At 34.7% G+C, this 23,205-nt stretch overlaps 1 protein-coding gene across 2 annotated transcripts in view; it reads left to right on the forward strand.

Annotated features, from left to right (window-relative positions):
- The window catches only part of Ube4B (Ubiquitination factor E4B), a 28,358-nt gene extending 5,311 nt beyond the window's left edge, over nt 1-23,047 (forward strand). For both annotated transcript variants that reach the window (XM_022085761.2, XM_087358515.1), the window contains exons 6-21: nt 334-549; nt 836-997; nt 1,779-1,973; nt 2,438-2,626; nt 3,142-3,262; nt 5,306-5,451; nt 5,870-6,201; nt 6,753-6,988; nt 7,619-7,745; nt 8,219-8,303; nt 8,837-8,949; nt 9,492-9,637; nt 9,879-10,006; nt 11,350-11,524; nt 12,128-12,274; nt 13,285-23,047. In XM_022085761.2, coding sequence (XP_021941453.2) covers nt 334-549; nt 836-997; nt 1,779-1,973; nt 2,438-2,626; nt 3,142-3,262; nt 5,306-5,451; nt 5,870-6,201; nt 6,753-6,988; nt 7,619-7,745; nt 8,219-8,303; nt 8,837-8,949; nt 9,492-9,637; nt 9,879-10,006; nt 11,350-11,524; nt 12,128-12,274; nt 13,285-13,352 — 2,586 coding nt within the window. In that variant the 3' untranslated portion in view covers nt 13,353-23,047. The remainder of the gene's footprint in view (nt 1-333; nt 550-835; nt 998-1,778; nt 1,974-2,437; nt 2,627-3,141; nt 3,263-5,305; nt 5,452-5,869; nt 6,202-6,752; nt 6,989-7,618; nt 7,746-8,218; nt 8,304-8,836; nt 8,950-9,491; nt 9,638-9,878; nt 10,007-11,349; nt 11,525-12,127; nt 12,275-13,284) is intronic.
- Nucleotides 23,048-23,205: the final 158 nt, after the last annotated feature.

A 23,205-nucleotide genomic window follows, 5' to 3' on the forward strand; every position in this document is an offset into this window, starting at 1 on the left:
AGTGATAATCACCCAACTGCAACATATAGTTTCTGTTTAAAAACACTGACATTTCACACAAGGTGGGCAGGAACAATATTGAAATCCATGATCTGACTTAATAATTTGCAACAACAATTACAACATATGTTGAACATATTATGTTCATAAATTCAACATTTCACCCTAAAATAATTTGACATGAAACCAATGTGCATTGTTTATGTAGGTAAATTGTATTGCTAAGAGAAACCAGTAGACAAGTGGTCTTTCGTTTTGAAAGTAAATTTACTGGCATGTTTATTGCAGATCTGTGATACAGTGTTGAATTTCACAATTGTCACATTATTACAGAGGAGCAGCATTCCTCCGCTGAGTGATGTGCTGGCTGAGATCCGAGCACAGTGCGTGCAGTATTCTTCATTGGTCTTACAAGGAGATCTTTGTGAAGAACTTCCACGTACATCTCCACTATTAGGTCATGTGCTAATGCTTAATCAGAGCTTGCCCCGTGGTTTCCTTCCTGAGCTTGTGACACGCACTCAAGCCAACCACGAGTTATTTAGTAAGGTAAGGAGCTTGCATTATGTAGTTCAATTTAAAAATTTGAATTATCAGTATTTTGGTGTATTTTATACTTTCAGACTATAGGTATGTTCTTATTCAGCTGCTTGTCATAAATAATGTAGGTTGGAATTGGTGTTTGCGTTGAGTCCGAAGACCAAATATTTGGTTTGTGATCTAAATGGGGACAGCTGTCTCATGTTAGTTACATGCGTAAGATTTTGAATTACTTGACCTGTAGAGTTTCTATACACACTACTTGTAGATAAGTGTTTTTCATTCTTGTGTTTAGGTATTCAGTCCATTGTTACAAGGACTCTTCATGACAATGCAGACGTCCTCAATTGTTGGAAATGGTCATCGTCAGCCTATTCAGGCACTTAGTGATCTGGTTGAAATACGATGTGGTCCATCAGGCAATGTCCGACCTATCTGTCGACTTCTTACCCATCAAGTGCGTTTTCATGTATTCATATACCTAATTATTCATAATGTACTTTCTTTGTACTTTAATTTGTGTGTATTTTATTACCTCAATGATAAATTCAGAATAGAAGTTTAGTATATTACATTATGTCATATGTCCTCAGATACCCAGTAATCTTGAATAAGGTATGCACTCCACTTTTTAAGAGAATAAGATATGAACTCCACGTTTAAGAAATAAAATATAAAGAAAGCAGCATGTGTGAATTTGTTAAAGTAGTAAAGTATACATGTAGAGTGGATAATACTTATTGTCTTGAAATTCAAATACAATTTTTGTCATTTATGTCTGATACAGCTTCATAAATTCTTGCTAGAAATTATTTTGTATGCTCTTCACACTTCTGATTATTATGTTATGGCCAGTGAGAATAATAGTGTAATTATCTCTTGAAGTTTCAATGTTGGTTACCCTGAAGAATGTGCCAGAAGTGAAGTTATATTATACTTCATTCTTTTTTGAATGACATGTATTAGGTTTACAGTTTTATCATTAACTCTTTCATGTTTTATGCTGAAGAATTATTGCCTATTAAAAGTTGTTATTATAAGGTGTGATAATTTTGATAAAGGATAAATGAAGTACATTCAGAATTTCATATTTGATTTTTCTATGGCAATGAATGTAATTTTTGTATTACTTTTTCATTTCTTTCCATAATACTACATATAACTAACAGAAAACTAGACTTCCGTCTACCCACAGTTTGAATATATTTGACGAACTGAAGTCATATGTTTTGTTACAGTCAAACTTCCAGCCAGATGTGGTGACTCAAGCAGTTGGAAGGGAGCTTGCAAAGACATCTTTTTTGGGCCCATTTCTCTCTGTGTCTGTATTTGCTGAAGATGAACCCAAAGTTGCTGACAAGTTCTTCTCTGGAAACCCAGTGGCTGACAAGTCCTTGAACCAGACTCTTCAACAGGAGTTGGAAAATACTCGAGTATGATCTGAGTAAAACTTCGGCACATGGAGAACTGGATATATATCCTGCCAAATTTAAATATAATATCATCATTATTGTTGTCATAATCCTCACTGTAATCTGCCATTGGCATTTCCACCGAAATTGGTCATCTTATAACAAAACCTCCCGTGTTATTTTCTATTCTCTTACAAATACTTATTTTTTTCTTCTGTATAACGTTAGGCTGTATCTTTCCTTATGTAAGTCTCTCTGTCTAGTCCTTTGTCTTCCTACTAATCATCTTTGTTTTTTCCCTTCAACAGAATCCTACTGGCTTCACTGCAACATTTGTCCCTGCCATTATTTATTCATTGTTGTTCCTAGCTGTTAACATATTTAGTCTGGAGGAATTTGAAATAAAGAAGTGTAAGTGGGATAAGTATGGCTTTTATCACCAGGACAAGAACACATTACATATTGCAATGCATTTGTGTTTTTAGGTTCTTCTTCATAAAATATTCCACGACATTCTAGTGTGTAACAGTGCGCGAGAAGCAACATTGTCATATCTGGCAGCTCTGTTGCGTAATAATGAGAAGCGGGCACAGATTCAGGTAGATGAGAGGTCCTTAGCTGGAGATGGTTTCATGCTGAATATTCTGTCCATTATGCAGTTACTGGCTGTGAAGGTGAGGGTTTCCTGGAAGTATGTTTTCTGGACAACAGATGGAGTTTGATCCTTTATTTGCTATTTTAATACGTTAAAAATCATGGTTATAACAAAATATATTTACTTATTAGAAGATGTTGACATACTGTACATGAGGTCACTGGTTTGTGCTTCTTCAGTGAGCTTATTTTAAAATTGTATGCCTGTTAACTGAAGTTTTTATTTGGTATCTGTTCTATATGTTTAGAGATGGTGTCTGACAGTCAACCTTCTCTGGTGTAATATTTTTGGTTACATGAATTTAAGAATAGTTTTTTTTTGTATATCTCAAGGGTCATATAATTTGATAATCTTGTTTCTGTTCATCTTGGGGTGGATGGCAATAATATTTTCTGATGTTTTCATACGTCTTTCATTAAACTTGATGTTCTGTTTCAGCTGTTTGTCTATTTAGAAGTTTTATATTTTCGTACAGTTTGTGCAGATGTATGCATAAAGGAAGACAAACGTTTGGTACTTATTTTTATGTTTCAGGTCAAGTTAGATAAAGTGGATGTGTTTTACCCCTTCCATCCATCTAGTTTGGTGGATATAAAGAATGATACAAGGCTGAAATTTACATCACAGGAAACAGCGTCGTGGCTTGATGATCTCAGTGAGTAATCTGCAGCTATGAATTTAGAATGCATTTAATTCAGTGTTGGTGCTTTCATGACATGGAATAGGTTTTCATTTATCCCATTTCAGAATCATGATTGTATGAATTTTTATGGCTGTACCTTAGATTGGGTAGTTAGTTTCTGGCTTCTCACTGCAACAGTCTGGGTTTACACCCACATCAGGCCAGTGGGATTTGTGGTGATGTGGTGTAACAAATTGGAATGGGGATAGGTTTTCCTCCGAGTTCTTTGGTTTTCCTGTCATCATTCCACTGCTGCTTCATATTGTGATGTTGACGCCTCAACTGTTGCTATGGGCACTATGTCAACCCTGATTTATTGGGAATAAATCAATTTACAGAGTCTGCACAAACGGGCAACTCTACAAATACAGTTTCTAGGTCTCTGTCTGTAGACTTGACGCACACACACACACACACACACACTCTCTTCAGATCCCACGCATTGTCCTTTGAGCCGATACTCACTCTTCCGCCAGAGACCCCACACAAGACTCTCGCTACATCACACAAGACTCCACTCTTTACTTGAGTTCAAATAGCACTCGGGCAGGCGACCTTTTATATTCGCCGGCCCAGTCACGAAATATTCCAGATGAAGGATCTAGCAGATTCGCTTACTGGAAGGTTCTCATAAGGAGCGTAATGCACCATCTGGAACATTCTGTGGCAGCCACACCTACAGTCTGCGTCCACTAGCTAGGGAGGGGAGGAGAGTTAGGCGTCCACTCCCCTCCAGTGTGAGCCGACAGCTCTTTCGGCGCCACGTCACAATATTTATTCATGTGTCATCTAGGAGACAGATCATGAGCTTGTTAGCGGCTCCTGTTCCATTGATACATAACTAGCTTCAGCCTGCTACAGTAATAACAGTAACAATGAATTTTCAGTGTTTCATTATGAAAGTAATAGTTCTATTAGTACTTTTATAACATCATGTCTGTATTGTATATTGCGTAAGATCCAATTGTTATAGGTCTTACGTGATGTTTCAGGAGCTGACTATACTTCTGTCAGGTGATTGTTTTTCATTGTACTGACAGCATACAAATGTAGTCAAAGTAAAAACATGTATCAGTTAAATGAGACCCTGTCAACTGAAGATGGGAACAAAATTATCTCTGGAATGCTGTATATACCAAATACACTCTCTGAAGATGGGATTATAGTTCCAAATTACAGATTTTAATGATTTTATTTAATACTTTGATAATGATCTATTATAGATGTTTCACTGTTTCTAGTAATTCTGATGAGAGCCTCAGTTATTAATCTGACAAGCTACAGAGTGGAGAGCCAGGAACTGATTCCTACAGTACATTGGTTTTTATCTTCATTTGAAAAGATCTGGAGTTGACCTCTTATGCAGTGAGTGTCATGGCTCTGTCAGAATTGAGTGTGTAGAAGGGTTTGTTGCCATATCTTATATTTACAATGGCATGGTGAAGTGCCCTGATGGAGGCAGTAAACTCCTCTGAAACATCAGTCAATATCTATCAAATTACACAGTGCAACATTCCAGGATATAGCCAACTTCAAGAATACTTTTACTTTTTTCTTTTAGTGAAGTGGAATAAATAATAATGCAAGAAAGAAATGTTTTTACCAGAAAATTAATCTTACAGAGACTGAGTGTCTGATTTTGTTCTTTGTCACTGTCTCTGTGGATCCTTAATGTGGTAAGTGCTCCTCCCTTGTCAGCCTGAAACACATCTTAAGATTGCCTAGATATCAATAAAGAAGTTTAGTGTCCAATTTAAAACACATTATTACTAGCCTCAAATGAAAGAACATCATGGAACTGATCAAAAGAGGTTCAGGTGTAGGAAGTAAGAATAACAACTCCCTCTCTGGCTCTTGTTATGTGTAATTTATTGTACCACACTTTTTCTTTCACATAAGCGAATGACACAAATATATATCAGAATGCTTTCATAGCAGATGCTTCCAGTTTATCATTGTTAATAATATTGAAGTGAATTGTGATTATTTGTCAGACTGTGGAAGCTGTATTTGCAGATCGTTCCCTGATTCACAAGTGGAAGGAACCAAAATTCCCAACTCATTGCTGGTTCCTCACGCTTCACTGCCATCATCTAGCACTTCTACCAGCTTGTCACAAATATCAGCGTCGCCTTCGTGCTTTGAGGGATCTGCAGAAATTGGTAAGATACAGGTTGATTCAAAAGTCCCTATACACTTGTAAGAACATGTGTTCGTATATGCTTAGGGACTTTTGAGTTACTCTGTGTATGTAGTTACTTGCAGTTTCACTAAAAAGTAGTGGCTGACTTGTAAGAACTCATCAGTCATTGCTATTTCCTTAAGGGTGGGTTATCTTATGACAGAGTCTCCACTCAGCTCTTTCCTGAGGCAACAGGTGGCTGAAATTTTCATCTGTTTGATGATGATTTTACATAATAACATAAAATGAAAGCCCATAATAAGTTTCAAGTGTGTATGAATTGTCTCATTCCAATTTAAAGGTATGATACTTGGAGATGGCTGTCTTCAAACTCACCATTATGTAAACCTCAAATCCTGCATGATACTTGAATATTAAAAATTCGTTTTCTGTGGTAGGTTGATGAAATGCAGGCAACAGAACCACAATGGAAAGAAATGCATTTTGCTGCGCGCAACAAAGAACTTCTAAAGCGTTGGAAGCAGCAGATCAAGAAGCTGAATCGTAGTAAAGCGTGCGCAGATGCCGGACTCCTTGATGAGGCATTACTGCGGCGATCATTGCAGTTCTACACTTCTGTTTCTGAGTTCCTTCTAGGACTGTTGGTTCAGCAGCCCCTTAGTGCAGTACCACCTTCCTTACCTCTTCCTCCTGATGCCCCTGCCATCTTCTCAGCCTTACCTGAGTGGTATGTTGAGGATATTGCAGAATTCCTGCTCTTTATTCTCCAGTAAGTGATATTTATATAATAATTTGTAACTGGATATGAGCAAGTGAGGATTTATAACATTAAGCCAAAATGTTCAAAAGAAAATCACCATTGGAAATCTCTCTTATAGGATAAAAAAGGTTTAAGTTATTGAGGAACCTCTTATTTATATCCAAATACCACGTCCCAAAATAAGATGCATACACCAATTTCTTATAGAATTTTTAAATAAAGTATGTTATTCTAATGAAACTAGTACTATGAATAAAAGTGATAACGTATGTTAATGTGACTAGTTCTTCTTTTAAATCTGTATAAGCATGCACTGTGGCTGATAACATTGCAGTGGCATGGAAAGTTTATAAATGAATACAATACTTTTCAAGTATTGGCTTGCATACACAATACCTAATTATGATTCATTTCAGCTGATTATTGTTTCTTCGATATAGCATTATTAATGTTATGTATGGTATGGCACTTCTTATATATCGGTACTCATATTTATGCATTAACAAAAACACTGTGTTATAATAGTAAACTAATCATCTTAACAAATTTTGTGTTTTTAGATTTACTCCTGGGGTAGTGGCTGATTGTATGGAAGATTCTCTCATCACATGGCTTTTGGTTGCTGTGTGTTCTCCCCACTTCATCAAGAATCCCTACATGGTGGCAAAGATGATTGAGGTTTTGTTTGTGATAAACCCAGGAATTCAATCTCGAACTGAACAGCTCCATGCCCGCGTGATGGCACATCCTATCTCAGAGATGCATCTCCCATCATGTCTTATGAAGTTCTACACAGGTTAAGAATTGAAGTACATTTCACAAGAATAGGATGCAGTGCATGATGGTGAAGTTAGCATTGAAATAGAAGAATACTGAGGAGAGACTCACTATATTCCTCAAATGTCTTAATGCTGCAGAAGTCACATACTTTATGTATCATATTCAGAACTTTGTTTATCTTAATACCCTTCTTTCCTTCCCACACAGAACAGCTAAATTTGCATTGAAAATTTATTTTTTCAGTTCTTGGTGTGTATGTTACATTAACAAATATCTTTTATTCTGGTCTTTTGTCTCCCTTCTTTAATAAGTTCCATTCATCTTTTTTTTCCACAAATTGTTTGCCTTTTATCTTCTTCTTTTCCCCCCCTAGAGCTCACATTTAATTAGATTTGGGGGATCCCCTTGCATTGTAAGAGTGAGAAAATTGTAGTGTATGAGCTTCTCTGACAGGTGAGAAGACTTAAATTTTACATTTTTTAATTGCTGTTTATTGTTAACCTTTAATATGGATTGATGAACTGTTATTACATTTGTAAAAACATTTTTGAATGCAAAATGTTTCAACATATTAATTGATAGTACTCTAGCAGAAGATAATTTCCTTATAATTTTAGATTCTGATTGTTTTTGTATCCTATTTCAGATGTGGAGACCACAGGTTCTAGTTCAGAATTTTATGACAAGTTCACTATACGCTACCACATCAGTCTTATCCTGAAGGGCATGTGGGATAGTCCAGTTCATCGCCAGGCTATCGTCAATGAGTCAAGGTTGCTGACCTGTTTAAACATTTTTGGCATTCTGTTCATACTGTGTTTCTGAACCTTTAACTTGTTGCCTTGGAACAGAGCCACGTGCATACCAGATACATGAATAAGAAATGTCCATGGATGCCATCCAAGTTGGCAGTGGCACAAAACAAAATTCAGAAATTAATTTAATTTCATGTAGCTGATTTGAATAAGCTGTTGAAGTTAAGAAGCAATGTGAAGGTTTAATTTCTGGACTTCAAAATTTGGTGCAGTAAAATCCCCATTTAAGATCTTGCTGGGGATAATGGGTTTGAAAGCTACTCTAAAGAAACCTTTAATGCATGAAATTTAACACTTGAGCACCATGTATAGTTCTTTCATTCAGTATTGAATGGCCTTCATTGGACTTCGGAAACCTCCATTTAGTCACATTTCTAAACATGGTAGTTAACATGTATTGTAGTTTAATTTAATATGTTTTCTTATTCTAGATCTGGCAAGCAGTTTGTGAAGTTCATTAATATGTTGATGAATGACACAACTTTCCTTCTGGATGAAAGTTTGGAGTCACTTAAGGTTTGTAATATGATGTAAATACCTTTACCTTCCTTCCTGCTTGTAGTATCTACCATTTTCTGGAGTTTGTTTCTACATTCTGCCATTCCATATTGAGTCTTGGCCAAGCAGAATAAGGTTAACATCAGCTTTACTATTCAAGTTTAAGTTCTTAAACTGGACTTCTTCACATTGGCACATTTGGTAACTTAGTTTGTAAAGTAAAGCTAGGGAGTTTTTCTCTTCACCTCCATGTACAGAATAGCTCAGATTTCTGTTAAGCTTCCCAGTTATACATGTAATACTTAATAGGCTGCAAGAGGAGTAGGTGGTAGAACTCTTTGATTTTCATTAATGTTTCCTGGAGTCATACATTCCTCAGCAGTAAGTAGTATTATAGTTGCTGCGTTGACCCAAATATAAGGTGGCTCCCCTTCTTAAGACTGTAATAAATGGAAAATTTTCACTTCATATTCAGGTAAATGTGGTATGTATGTCTTACTTTATAGCAGCGGAATGTGCGTGTATCAGAATTGCTTGATTTACTTTTGCAGAGAATCCATGAAGTTCAAGAAATGATGGCTGATACAGAGACTTGGAATCAAACACCTCCAGATCAGCAGCAGGCTAGGCAGCGACAGTTGACAGCTGATGAGCGTCAGTGCAGGTAATGGTGGTTTTTTATTTGTTTTTGTTTTGTGCTGGGCATTGCTATGAAAAAAAAACAAAGAAATGTTCAGTTTGCTCCAGTACTGTTTGTTGAAAAGACAAGAGTGCAGTTTTGTCTTCTAAGCATCATGCACAGGCCTCCAATATCACTTCGTTTTGTGGACAGAGATGGAAATGCATCAAAACCTCTGCTGAAATAGTTACGTAGGTTTTGTGGATATTATGGCAAACAACTTAGTACTTTCTGGAGAACATTGAAATGGATTCCACTTAGTTGACCTACCTGTCCCGAATGCTTTTATAATTCATATCTTAGTTCTTGGCCTGGAAGCCAGCTATACTGGAACTTATACTGTCCAAAGAACGTTCTTGAACAGATGTAGTTCTGAAAGACATGTTATACTAAATTTAACCCCCAAGGGCACTATGACAAAATCTTTTAAAATTGTCGTATGTTGTGAAAATGGATACTGAAGTTACAGTTACTCTGAATTTCTGAAGAATTCTTGAGCTTCATACTATTCTGTTGTTTGCTTTCAGGTCATACTTGACATTGGCAAAGGAGACTGTGGACATGTTCCATTACCTGACTGTTGATATCAAAGAGCCTTTCCTCCGACCAGAGTTAGTGGATCGTCTCTCTGCTATGCTGAATTTTAACCTGCAGCAACTTTGTGGACCAAAATGTAAAGAAGGGTGTTTTATTCTTGCATTGATTTTATATCCCAGTTTTGTGTCATAACATCTATCATACATGGCTGGCAGAACTCCCGTGCATATATAATATTGAGTTTTTTAAAATCTCCAGTAGAGTTCTTTTTAATTGTTTACCTTGGTGTTTCTAGGCACATTCTTTTTAATCTGTCCACATGATCAGAAAATTTTATTGTTTATTACTGACATGGCTAAAATATAATCTTGCTGCAGGTAAGAACCTGAAAGTGCGAATGCCGGAGAAGTATGGATGGGAGCCTCGGCGCCTGTTGAGCCAGCTGGCTGACATATACCTTCATTTAGATGGTGAAGGATTTGCAGCAGCTCTTGCTGGAGATGAGGTGTGTACTTTGACTATTTGGTACTGAATCGCAGAAGAATGCATCTTCGCCATACATTGATTTTTATTCTCCTCCTCTACCATGAAGTAAAAAATTAAAGGGTGTCATAACTGAAGAAATATTGTGTTAATATAAAAAGTACTTTGTTGGATTACATTTATTTTTTTAATTACAGGCTATTGCAAAACTAAGGAAGAGTATTATTGAAACATTGTATTTAGACAAAGATAAATATTTCATATAACAATTTTAGATCCTAATGGGATCTGTACATTATGTGATAAGGTTAAAATATTTGAAAATGATATTAACACATCAAAATTATATTCATAACAAATTTAAGAGTAGATTAAGTTTTGGGAATGCTTGTTTGTGTTCAGATTAGAATCCTTTGTCATCCTATCTTTAAAAGGAAGACTTAAATATATGAAACTATAGGTGGCTGAATGGTTTATTCACCATTCAGCCACCTGACGCGGCTTGTTGCCCAAGAGTCTTTCATCAACTTCGGTCGCCATGAAAGCTTCACTTTATACATATGAAACTATATTTTAATCTTTTGATTTCTATGGGTGTGAAACTTGTTCTCGCATGTTAAGGGATGACCACAGATTGAGGATGTTTGAGAACAGGGTGCTGAAAAGAATATTTTAATCTTATAGGGATGAAGTGACAGGAGGTTGGAGAAAGTTGCGTAATGAGGAGTGCCATAATTTGTGATCTTTACCAAATATTGTTAAGATGATGAAATTAAGGATATGATGAGTGGCGCATTTAGCACACATGGGAGAGGTGATATGTTAATATAACATTTTTTTAGAAGACATGAATTTAAGAGAACACTGGAATACCTACGTGTAGATGAGAGGATAATACGAAGATGAATTGTAAAGAAGCAACATGTGATAACATGGACTCAGTGAATCTTGCTAAGAGTAGGGTCCAGTGGAGGCTGTTGTGATTCCATTAGAGGTGGGTAATTTCTCAACAACTTACATGACTCGTCTTCCATGGTGTCTGTTTTTGTACAGAATGTGTGACATCTATATTTAGCTTGTAGGTATGGGCTGTTGGATTGAGGCGTGGTAAATTTTGTATGGAGATGGATTATAAACATACACATATTTTGTGTAAAACATTTTCATACATTAAAAGATTACAAGCATGATAATGCAAAACTTGTACATTGTGTGTCATAAAAAAGAATTTGTACAATTATCAATTTATATTTCCATCCAATATCTACTTGTAGAGTGAAGCATTTGAAGGAGAATAGGCATTATAAGTTCTTTTAATAACTTCTTGCTTGTGTCATATGTTGGCACATGTGTGACTTCTTTCAGCGCTCTTTCAAAAAGGAACTGTTTGAAGATGCTGCAAACCGCATGGAGCGGGCTCTCATTAAAACTCCATCTGAGATTGAACAGTTCCGAAGTCTTGCAGAGAAAGCCAATGAGATTGCAATCCAGAATATCAAGAGGGAGGTGGACTATAGTGATGCTCCTGATGAATTTAGAGGTAAATCCATAGTAAAAACATGAGGTTTACATGAGTGACAACTAAGGCTCTCTCTGGTATACAGAAGTCAAACATTGCTATATCAAAGCCCAATCTACATGTTACATCCACCTCTGTTGTTGCCTGTTTGTTTTCAGGTAGGATAAATATTTTTTCTGTAGTCATCTGTTAATCCATTTGATGAATAAATATTTAACTCTTTCTCAATATTTTCATTTTTAATGTTGTATAATCCCTTGACACTGCAGTTTAGTTTATTCTGCTTAAATTTCACAAACATATTTCTTCTTCATAACACAAATTACACAATATTTTCATTTTGTCTGATTTCTTGTCATTGCAGACTTTGGTTTCACCTCCAATCCTTATAACTATTTCTATAAGACCATAATTAAAATTCCAGTTATATCTACAGAGTTTGTATAATACAGTTTTGTATGTTAAAAACTCCCAAAATTGACACATGACACAGGGTAAATCATTGAGTTCTGTTTTCAGAAGAATCAGTAACTACCTTTTTGCCATTCAGGCTTCACTGGATTATTGTTTTGTCTTCTTTCACTTTGGTATTGTTCCAGTCTGATTGTTCATTATTTGTGACAGATCCATTGATGGACACGCTGATGGATGATCCTGTGACACTTCCGTCAGGCAAGGTAATGGATCGCCCTGTTATTATGCGACACTTGCTCAACTCATCCACTGACCCTTTCAGTAGGCAGCCATTATCAGAAGATATGCTGCAACCTGGTAAGTGTTTTAAATGTTTCTTGCATAGTGCAATTTTTTAAATTCATTGTTTTGACAGACATTGAACAGTAAGCTTAATTAAAGTGATACATAAACATAAATTAAGAGGTGTGCTCTGTAATACAGTTTGGAGTATGTTGCTGAATGGATTCTTTGGAATTATTTCTACCTTATTTTCTTGATGTACCTTCATGCAAATCTGTTGCAAAACTAACCAACACTACAGATATCTCATTGCAGAGATTACTTTTCTTTGTGTTTTGTTTAACATTAACAGTATTAAAATATGGTTCAGATAAACATAGTAGATCTCTAGATGTTTATTTTGTCTTCTTTTTGTGTTGATAGAATAGCCATTTTAAATAAATCAATATTTGATCAATTGTTTTGAACCAGTATGAACCAAAATTAAACTCAGTATACAAGTGTTAGTATACATCCCAATACTAAAGTGTATTTAAATCTGTCGAATAGTTCACTCTTTATTAAGTAGGACGCGTGTTTAGATCTTGGCCTGGAGACTTATTTACATGACTGGTTTTTTGTGATTTTCATTAATACCTTAAATTAGGTATTCACCAGAGCTATGCAGGAAAGAATTTGTAGTTTGGAGATGTAAGGGTTAAGAAAATAGATTTCTGTGTTCTTTGCAGCAGCTATCATCGTTGCATTACAACTGAAATTGTTGGCTTAGTAGTAACATTCTGTCTAGACTTGTGTTCAGGAGGGACCCAATTTGAATTGTAATTAGGTTACTAGCTTTCCTGGCAGGTTTTTAATTATTTTCTTTAGACTCTTCAGGTGATTGCTTGTATAGTAACTTAAATTTGGCCAAGATCGCCTCCTTCAAAATCCATGCTTATTCACCGTTTGTGACCATCTTCCCATTTTATTTGGTGCTGTACAATGTCTGGTGTTAAAAGAGTTATCCTGAATCAGCCTCACAGTACATGTGTACAACATGAAGCTGTGAAACCAGACATTTCTTATTTTTTGTTGATCTGTGCCAGCTGTGGAGTTAAGGGAGAGAATTTTGGTATGGAAACGTGAGAAGAAAAAAGCAGCAGCGTCCCTGTGAAGAGTCACCTATGCCCAGGTACATTGGCCCAGGCATGAGTGCTGTGCGAATGTGGTGGTGTTGCAACGATCTCTGTCATAGCTCAATATGCATGCAGGCAGTCTGCCCCATATTGTGCCAAGCCCCTCTTCATTGTGTACCTTGAGTATGCAGAATTGTTTATCCCAAAGTCACAAAACTACAGTGGCAGTTAGTTACACAATATTTAATAAAAGTGGAAGATCTCACTTGCTGCCAATTTATGGACTCGGTTTAATGAGCTGTACCAGAAAGAAGATTAAATAAACACCATATAAAGGTATGCATTTTATTATTGTATATATGTGTATGTGTGTATGTGTGCATACATGTGCACATGCCTGTATGTGTATATGGTATGGCTAATGGTTCTCATAAGGCTGTTTTAAGGATTTCATTTCAGCTTCATAAATTTAGCATGCATCATTTACCAGTACATCATAATAAATCTGGTCAAGTGTTGTTATGAGTTATAATATCTGGCTGGATTGCAGCTCTGCCTGCTTAATACATACGCATTGCTTTTAAGGAAGACTACAGTGGATTTTAAGATGTATAGTGTGTCTAAATTAAGGCCATATTACACTGGGCAAATCCTTTTGTATAATTCACAAAATATTTCCGATTGGTATTGTATGTGTAAAGATGACTATCTGTGTCCATTTTTATTTGAAATGTTTTTGATTTACAAAATCAGTGAAAGTACTCAGAATGCTGAAGCCAAACCAGAGTGTACAAAGATATTTAAGTTCAACAAATGAAAAAAGAAAGCAACAGTATGAAGATTAGTAACAGATTCTGTGAAGACTGATTCTGTCATAGTCATTTTGTGGTTTAAAACAGCTTAAATATATATAGTAAAAAAAACTATATGCTTTCCATGATATGAAGGTACATATATGTGTTTATTTATTCTTCAGATGACAACTACAGGAGCCACTCACTGCCAGGTGCCTTAGCTCACTGTGATGTCATTTTGTATCTTAACTGAATGGATTTCTTTGCCAGTTTTAGAATTTACTTCACTATAAATTAAGTATTTATATATGCAAAAAAATGACACGAACTGAATTATGCCTTATTTAAAGTATTTATGGTGAATAATATTAACTAGAATTATATATTTTTATCATCTTTGACAGCTAGTACATGGTATGCGTATAAAGTTGGGGATGAATGGTAATCATAATTAGTGCATGTGATCACCTAGAAACAACTACTGATGTGTTGAATGTTGGGTCTTCTGGGTGGTAATGCTGTGTGGACTTGACGTAGGTAGATACCAAAGTTTCAGCAGAAGTTCGAGACTGTATGTTAATCTGAATGATACCTGCCAGTGAGTCCATATGGCATTACTTCCCAGAAGGCTAACATCAACATCTTCATCACAGTGAGAACCTCAAATCTCAAGTTTTGGTATGAACATAATAATTAAAGTGATTTTGGAAAACTGTTCAAGACAGGACTGAAGGCAGTGGCTTCCAGAAAAAAAGCAAACAAACTGAAGCTTCAAAATTGCTTGTGCAGTCAGAAATCTGAAATAAAGACTGCTTTTAGGCATCTAAAAAGGCTAGTGTCCACTGAAAAGAAAATATTAGGTAACTTTTTCACTGTTAAAACTTTGTTTTAGCATTTATTATGTTCAGTACATTGCTTAATTGCTGTTTGACCTCTAGAACCACTGTTGGCACAATGCAGTATAGCATTGAATTCCAATATAATACAATATTTTTTGCTTACTTTTCTGCATGTATTTCTTTTCCTGGTTGATATTTAGTATTGATCCCTTGGATTTTGTGTCGAGAATAATATTTATACATATTATCTAATAGTAATGGGAACAATGTTATTACAACCAATTCTGATTCAACTTATGAATCTCAAGTCTGTCATGTTGGGCAAACTAAGGGCAGAAGTGGATGCCTTTTGACTTTTCAGGAATGCAAACAACATTTATTCTGTGCCCTAAATTAAATTAAAGGCAGAATACTTGTACTAACCTTTGTTGGGTATGCCATGGTTTATCTGGCATGTGTCATAGTAGCATATTGCTTTCGTTAAGTCCTCTAGAGTTAAAACTCAGTCAGCAACCCCATAACACAGGGTTTTAAATCCCCTATTCCTGTGCAATAAAGGTTAAAAATCAGACTTCATATATACAGATCCTCAAATATGAATTACTAAATTTTAAATCAAACTATGTAAAGGAATTGAACTATTTTGTGACTATGATCAAAGTGACGATGGGATGGGATTGTACACTCTGAACAAGAATGTTGTAACACAAAATTCTGGGCAGTACAGAACAATGCTGAATGTGTACAGAAGAATGCCATGTGTTTTAGTGAAATGTGTACCACATTTGTTCAGCCACATGTGTTTTGACACTATATAGTCTGAGCTACTGAAAAAGTGTAGTTAAATAAACTATAAATAAATGTACCATATGTGTTGTGTTTTGCAGTAATGATATTTGTTTGAAAGATATTTACACAGTCAAAAATAGTTTACCATGATTGAATAAGTCAAATTATGGGTTTGACAGGTTAAAAATAAAGATTGTTAAGGATAAGAAACTAACTTAGAGTGATCAAATATCACAGGTATGTTTAAAGTCTGATATTCAGGTTAATATTGTCTAAATTATACTAAAATATTATTTATATTCCTTAAGAGTAAAGGGGTTTAGGGAATAAATACTGCTCTTTTAATAGATATGAAAGGTTTTAAACAAAATTAGTATGTTTCTCTTGTAGAATATTGTATCTATCCCAGAACGACTTGTTTGATTAAATTATTTGAACAAACGAATTTGCCCAGTATGACATAGGTCTTCTCTGTGTGAGTCAGCATACTGAACACACTGTGAAAAAAGTGCATAAAACTTTAAAATATCTTGCAATTAAACTTATGTACATTTGAAAAGAAACAAAAGCATAGAACTCAAAGAGTAGTCTAGTCAGCTACTCAGATCTTTCAGATGTGGCAGTGTTCTTTGATTATTGTGCTTTCTTTTAAATTTATACAGCTGTGTTAATTATATCGATTCTTGGTACTTTGCTTTCTTTACAGTACAAGAAACTGAAACAGTAGGAAATTTTAAATGGTTTTTGAACATAAACCATTTTGTACTTGTTCTGTATAAAAAAGATTAATATGAGATATTAAAACAAATATATTGTACTACTCATCAAAATTTCTATAAGTGATTTCATGCTGTTTAAGGATTTGTTAAAAATGCGCTGTTGAGAAATTCTTCCTGATTTTTTAATTAATATTTGGAAGATATTAAAGTACCATAATAAAACATGATAGTTTAAGTTCTTATTAAACTTCATCATTTGTTGGTCATAACAACATTTTCATTGCATTTGTCTTATAATTGGAACATTATTCATAAGCATTGAGTTTACAAATCATTTTTGTTGGGTGATAATTTTCAAAACAAAAAACTGCCACATGACAGATCAGTGAATAGTTATTCTAGAAGTAATTATTTTATTGCTTAGTAATTGACCATAAATTTAGTAAGTTCCAGAATATTCCACATTCATGTTATTGAAATAGTAATAGCTGTAAAGCTAATGAATGATTCAGAGTAAGAAGATCAATGTTTTTTCAGTCCTAACATTTATGTTATGTGTAATTCCAGATATATTATGATATTTATGGATGTGACTTAAATGGAAACATTTCATAACCAAAAGTAAGAAAAATATGTTCCAGAGCAAACTGTACAGTTTGGTTATGTCAATTATAAGTAATCTGAATCAGTGGTTCTCTACCTTTGTGAAACAGCCTTGGAATTTGCACTTCCAAGTCTGGAATATTTGCCAGTGTTGTAAACCCCTCTTTTATTAACACATGATCATTCTTGTCTTCTCTATTATTATTTTATATAATTGCTTGAAAATGGGGAAATATACAAAATGTAAAAGCAGTCCTTTATATGCTAATATTTGCTAATTCTAGATAAATTTGTGATTCCCCTCTTAAATACACTCTTGATATTATCAGGTTTTTATATGTTCAGAGAGATAAATAATTAGGGTATTAATTGTGATAATGATTTTGCAGTGAACATTTTAGTTACTTCAGTTTGTGAACAAATAACACTTCATTTTTCAGAATATTGAACTTTGGATTTGTAAGAGCAGTTTGCACTGAACTGGTGAGCCCAAATTATAATGAGTCTGTGTTGTAGTTGGGAGGTTCCCAGTTCAGACCTCAACAGTGGGGCCATTCACTATCCTGACATCTTTTGGGGTAGTAATTTTGAAGAAACAAAAGCCTTGATCTCTCTTCCTAATTCATTGTACATAAAAACTCTTTGTTCACATTTTATACTAAGTATTGCCTGCAGTTTATTAATTTACAAACCAATTTACAAGTATCTTACTGTTCTTTTAATATATTTTTGAGCACAGATGTAGAGAATCAGCTTTACCTCACATGGAAGTTTTTTGGATCTAGTGAATGTCTGAAAGCAGTAATGTATTGCAAGAGGATCATGGTATGGTTCAGTAAATGACTCCACAGGATTAAAACTTCTATATCCATGGTGCAGATTCTGTCTTGAGCAGCTGACACTATGTTCATCTAGTTAAGAAATTATGTGCTGTTTATGGAACTTGAAGGTTAATTATCATGTTCATAAGATCCTGCCATCAGTTGCTGTCCTAACCTAGGCACGTCCAGTAAATGCCCTTCCATCCTGTTTTCCCAAGATTCATGATAATATTGTCCAACCAAATTTTTGTATGCATTTCTCAGCTTCCATATGCATCACCAATCAAGACAATATAGGAACAGAGTAACAGTTCAAAATAGTATGAACTTTTACACAGTGTACACTACAATGGAAAAGGCCTAGAAAATTGAGAAAAGGTAGCAGGGTTTGAGGTATTCATGGCAGTGAATCTGAAGATGGCTGTAGTCTGGGATGTAGCATCGCGTAGGTCCTTGGTACCTCCATCATCAGGGTAATGATGGAGGCAGCAAGGACCTGTGAAACGTTGGTAAACTTTTACTAGACTACATGGTGATACAACCCAGAAAACAGGCATATTCTGATAAAAGGAAGTTAATTTCAACATGTTGTTCATATTGTGAAAAAGGAACTGGGCTCATGCCTTGAATAAGTTAATTTTTGCAGCCTTTCAGGTCTGCAGAAACTTGGTAATTGTGGTATTTGATCATGATGCTCAATTAATGATTTACTACATTAATTTTAAGAAATGTTTTGGTTTTAGGATAGTTTCTAACAATTTGATAAACTGTGAGATTTGAGGTTTTCATAATTCTGAAGATTTGAATTGTGTCTTCTGGGTTATGATGCCATGTAGTCTTGTTTGCAGTTACTATCATTCAGGATTCCTCAGTATAGCAACTGTAAGTTCTTCCAAAATGTTGGTAACCACCTACAAGACTGTGCATTACACTGAACATCTCAGCCAAGTGGTTATTACTCCTGCTTCATATTCTGGAGGTAACAGGTTAAACTCTTGGCCCAGAGGCTGGCTATCTGACTGATATTTTTTGTGGTTTTCCTCAGTTGCTGCAGGCAGATGCTAGTACCTATTAGGCCATAACCACCTCCTTCCAGATCATTTCTTTCATTAATCATTCTGTCATATGACACTATATAGCCTGAGCTACTGACAGCATTGTTAAATAAACAGGTAAACCAGCATGGCCTTATATACCAAAAGATCACAGTCCATATCAGGAAAAATCAATGTCGATTCCTTCACATATGCTGATCTAACCCCAGGGTTTAATAGAATACCAGTTGGGAAATACCAATGAAGAGAAGGTAGAGTCAGCTCAGTGGCAGAGAACATGTAATTAATAGGTTTTCTTAACAGATACATCATACCACAAAGGTAAAGAGCCACTCTCAAGATAATATGGTACATGATAAAAATAGATTAGTCCAGTGAATTGTATACAGCTTACATTATTTATGAATTCTATAAAACTGTCCATTTTTATTCTTTATCAGAAACATTATACATTGTGTAAACATTTCCTGTTATTATTTCTGTTACTGTTATTTTTACATAGTTAAAAGTCTGCATAACACTAATCTGCTACTACAGTTAGCAGTGTGCTGTGAACAGGTTGCAAGTGCTGTGCTAAACAGGATGTGCTTTTGATTAGAAGACTGGTGAATAATGTGAACAGATTAGAGGTGCTGGAGAATTATAATTGACAGAAAGGACTGTAAAAAAATGTTTAGAAACTATTTAATAATAGTTATAAAGTGTTACAATGACTATGAAATGCCAGAAGGATATGTGTATTGAGTTTATGGAATCTCGTCTTTTGGAAAGTGCTACATGTATATTACGGATGTCTGTGAAATTTTCATTATAAGATACAGTAATGAGAGTTTTGATGTAGATTCTCATACTTTCTATTCTTCTAGCATTCCGTGAAGACATCAGAATGATGTTTAGTAGTACTTGAAAAAAAAATATAACTCCCTTTTCAAGGTTCCCATTTTTCAATTGACATGTGGAGTGTTTGTGAGATAGCAATAATGTAATAGATACTTCTGTCATATGGGTCAACTGAAAACATTTATCACATTCCTCATTAAGTCCAAACTCCAGGAAACTGCAGTTTAGCAGGTTTGTGTCCTATCTTGGTAATTGAAAATAAGTAATCATAAAATAATATTTATCTGGTCATGCATCATGTTGATGTAAGACTAATTAAATTGAAAATTAATATTGAACTGTTTTGTAGGACACATGAAAGCTTGCTAAGGGCCAAAGGTAGACCACTAATTTGCCTGTTTCTTCATCTAATGGAGGATTGCATAAAACTGATGTATATTTGAGATCTTGCAGTTTAAACATATTTTTTGGTTACATATTAAATATTTGGCAAAATTTCTCTAAGATTTCATATGACACACAAGACTTGTATTATTGGAGTCATGCCATATCATGGTAGAAAATTGTATGTATTTGAATACAGCGAATGTGTCAGAGTAGAAACTAATATTCAAAAGATGATATGTACGGATTAATACTGAATGCACGAGAGATGAAAATTAAGCAAAATTTGTTGCAAATTTTCAGCTGTTGCAGTGCACATTTTGCCTGTCTTACATAAAAGATGTAAATTATAAGCATCTGTGTTGTAGCACTCAGCTATGCATTCAATTTTCCCATAATATATTAAAAGACACACACACACACACACACACACACACAGGACTGCCAACTGATTTAATTTTTACTGTTAATAATCACTGTATAGATACATACTTTTTTACAAATGTATTTTACATGAATAAGTGTTTCATTTTGAGTCTGAGGTTTAAAAATGGCTGGTTCAGAATTATTTTCAGTTAGAAAATACAAGGAAAGGATAATGGTTAGAGTTTTTGAATTTTAGGAGTTCAATTATAAAAATGGAAAACAGGAAATGTACTGTGGGCATGGCATTATCAGGTAATGATATGTGTAATATTTTAAGCTACTCATATATTTTGCAGTCCTAGGTGTATAAATGCATAGTATGACATGTGTCTTGCCTATTTACTGACAAAAGAAAATAATTGGCAATCAATCAGTGTGATTTATTGTCACAATTTATAAATATATATTTATGACAGACATTTCATCCTTTCTGTGTGAAAATTGTTTGTATTGGAAACTAAATTTTTATGATGCATTCCTCTATCAGAATACTGAATGTAAAAAGTAGGAGTAGGTGTACAGTTGCCTTAAAATGTCATAGATACGAGAACTTCCTGCTCATTATCACTAGTTTTTCTTTTTATTGTTTACAGTTATGCACAGGCATACCAGTACATCTACACAAAGAACTCAGTGTACTGCAACTACAAAATAAATGTATGAAAGAACCGAGGAATACTGATTCAAAATGGTAATTGTTTTTAGTGGTATAACCTGTATACATTGCTTGACACTGTACATAGGATTTGAGAATTAAGCTTTTCATATTTAGATTGTAATGAAGAATGAATAAGAGTTTCTTAGAAGCATTTTTTAAAGATTGTGTACATTCAGAGTATGTTAGTAGTGAGCAGATACAATAATACATGTGTTTGGTATGTTCAGTAGCTTCCTTAAATTAACTGCAGGATTCAGAATTAGAGATCACAGGGCTGTGCTTGAAAAGTCATTTCAGTTTACGGTGAATTCACTGTTTTGTAATTGGTTCTCATCACACTAGATATAAATAGGAAACTGATATTTTGTTACTAAACTGTCATATTTATTTGTGCTATAAATCATAGTTTATTCATGGCCAGTACTGCAATATCTGCTTGTTGTCTTGTGACCACCTTTCCAGTATGGTTTTTATTGATTTTTCTCCACTGATAATACATCTTATTCATGAAACTTGCATCCATTTTCTCATCCTTTTTACAAAGTATATAATATGACAGATCAGGAATTTAAGTTCTGTGTATATGTGTGGCAAGGTATTCGTGTCTGATAGGAAATCAAAATTTTGCAATAAATGCCTTTTGAGGAACTGAGTTTCATTGGGATAAAAAATTTTCCCCCAACCAGACACAGTGACTTTGATAGCTACTGAGGGATCTTAGTCTTTCTATACAGAAAAATTCACTCAGTCTTTTCATACCACAGTATGTGCCATTCTAAAAAAACTACTTTTCCATACACATTGTTTATGTGCCTAACTAAATTATAGAGCATACAAGAAAATTGTCAATCAAGTAAGTGGTTGCTAGTGCAATATTTTATGTACACCTTTAAGATACTACTCTTTGCTTTGACAAACACCACAATTTGGCAAATAACTGGTTCATTTTGATGCATATAAAAAACAGAATTGTAATATAATGCCAGTAAAAAGCTGTTTCATATCTGTCTACACTGGACTTGCATGTTGTTCAAAAGTGACTGTATTAATGCATGATGTGGGGTTCAGATTATAGGTGGTTGAAGATTTAAGGAAACCAGAAATCTGTTTTTTGTTGTCAGAAATGCTTGAGTAAGATTTCATATGTAAATAGTGCATACAGTTCACAGACTGAGAGATAATGAGGCAGTTTTATCAATCGCCTGCCACTGCTACACATTCCGAAACAACTGTGAGGAAGTGATGTTATGACAATGACCGTCTGTGCTGTACAACTGAAGAAAAATGTAGTAGAATGCTCAAGGCCACATGTTCCCCCACAACTCTCTCACCAACTCTCAATCTGTGGACAGTACTTGTGTAAATGAAGGCAGAACACAGTGATGCCTCCCTTTAACAGTGGGTAAGATTTGGTGTCCTTATAAAGTTTAAAATTTATAGAACCCATTTTAAGTCTGAAATATCCAATACGAAAGACTATTACTTCAGACATCAAATCATGTTTGTTCTGTTGATCTTATGAATATATTTAAGATTTATGCAGAAGTTTGCTCAGTTTAAAAATATATACAAATTTTTGTTAGCATGTGTTCTCCCTTGTAGTTATCTGAAGCAGACATTGTTAACTTTCTATTTCCTCTTTTTTATATATTTTATTTTAATTCTTTGTACTACAGATTGGTCCACTTTAATTTCAGTAATTTATAACTGTGTCTCAAGTCTGAATGAATAACATTTTGACAAGTAAACCTCAAGTTTGTAACATTGTTTTTGAATGTGTAATATAAACTGAGACCCTGCTGTAACATAGTCCAATTTTTCTTGGAGCTACGATTTGGAGTATGACATAGAACATTATAAAGTAGACATAAAAATCAGTCTTGTGATATGACCTCTGTTATGGCAGGATTACTGTATACCTGATAGAGTAAGTATTTCTTTACAGACTTTAAACCATTATTTG

The sequence above is a fragment of the Zootermopsis nevadensis genome, unplaced genomic scaffold, assembly GCF_977971745.1.
Source record: "Zootermopsis nevadensis isolate Lab colony 2312 unplaced genomic scaffold, Znev_1.0 Znev_ptg000030l, whole genome shotgun sequence".
Classification (NCBI taxonomy): Eukaryota; Metazoa; Arthropoda; class Insecta; order Blattodea; family Termopsidae; genus Zootermopsis; species Zootermopsis nevadensis.